At 65.1% G+C, this 1,201-nt stretch overlaps 1 protein-coding gene across 2 annotated transcripts in view; it reads right to left on the reverse strand.

The window, feature by feature from the left end:
* The window catches only part of LOC104986922 (cysteine--tRNA ligase, cytoplasmic-like), an 11,253-nt gene that overhangs the window by 4,016 nt on the left and 6,036 nt on the right, over positions 1–1,201 (reverse strand). For both annotated transcript variants that reach the window (XM_010837642.1, XM_010837641.1), the window contains exon 2: positions 656–904. In XM_010837642.1, coding sequence (XP_010835944.1) covers positions 656–904 — 249 coding nt within the window. The remainder of the gene's footprint in view (positions 1–655; positions 905–1,201) is intronic.

The following is a 1,201-nucleotide window of genomic DNA, read 5'->3' on the forward strand; positions in this document are numbered from 1 at the left end:
GACCCCATGGACCATACAGCCATGAGATTCTCCGGGCCAGAATACTGGAGTGGGTAGCCGTTTCCTTCTCCAGGGGATTGTCCCCGCTGAAGGATCTAGAAAAGACCCCGCAGTCTGCCCGGTCCAGCAGGGACCACGGAGACCGCACGTGGATCTCCCTGCCCCCCGCTCAAGGGGGTGCACACCCCAAGCCAGGCTGGGGGACAGCTGCTCGAGGGCACCGGCCACTACGGATTCATCTACAGATTCATGGGAGGGGAGAGACCACCCAGCAGCCAGACGCCCCCAGCACACCACAACCGGGATGGCGGGGGGAGCAAGAGCTCTGAGCCCCCTCCTCTCAAAGCCCAGAAATGCCTTCGCTCTGGGTGCGCAGGGTTCCCACCACTAACACTGCTTCAGGATCCGATGGTGGATGCACACACACCTGTGACCTCAGGGGAAACTTAAGGAGAAGCAAGTCAAGTCCAAGCGGGGTCAGGGAGCTGACGGCAAGGCGGGCCCCCACCCGCCAGCGGCTCCACCACAGCAGTGCGGGGTCGTGATCCTTGGGGGTCGACACCTCGGCTTCCATCCTAACCTCCCCTCGGGGCGCTGGCAGGGCCCCCAGGCCAGCAAGGAGGGTCTCACGGCCAGAAGCTGCTCTGCTACTCACTTGCTTGGAGCCCGCAGGGCGGGCGTGCGGCGGGGGGGCTGCCCAGGATCGCGGTCACATGCCGGAACCAGCGGGCCACGTGGAAGAGCTGCGGGTCGGCCGGAGGGCCCGAGAGCTGCCTGAAGACATCCACGTCCGCCTGAGACAGGGCAAAGCCCTGCAAGTAGCTACGCGTGCTGAGGTACGCGTCCAGCGCCCGCAACCGGGCCGCCTCGTCACTAATGCCCAGGATGGCCGTGTAGTCGGGAGCTGCAAAGACAGAGGACGCATGTCAGTGGGCCTGGGGACCTGGGCGAGCCCAGGATCGGGGCCGGGGCTCCCCATTCCGGGCAGGAGACACCCAGGACGGGCGGAAGCCCGGGGTGCAGGGACAGGTGTGGAGCAACTGCCTGTGGGCTCCAGGCAGGACGAGGATGTTTCAGAACCAGACAAACGCGGCTGCAGGAGGCTGTGAATGTCACAGACGCGTGAGCTGCACACTGAGGTGGCTAACCTCACGGCTGGTGATGCTCACCTCAATTACACACGCGCGTGCACACACACACC

The sequence above is a fragment of the Bison bison genome, unplaced genomic scaffold, assembly GCF_000754665.1.
Source record: "Bison bison bison isolate TAMUID 2011002044 unplaced genomic scaffold, Bison_UMD1.0 scf7180017864080, whole genome shotgun sequence".
Classification (NCBI taxonomy): domain Eukaryota; kingdom Metazoa; phylum Chordata; class Mammalia; order Artiodactyla; family Bovidae; genus Bison; species Bison bison.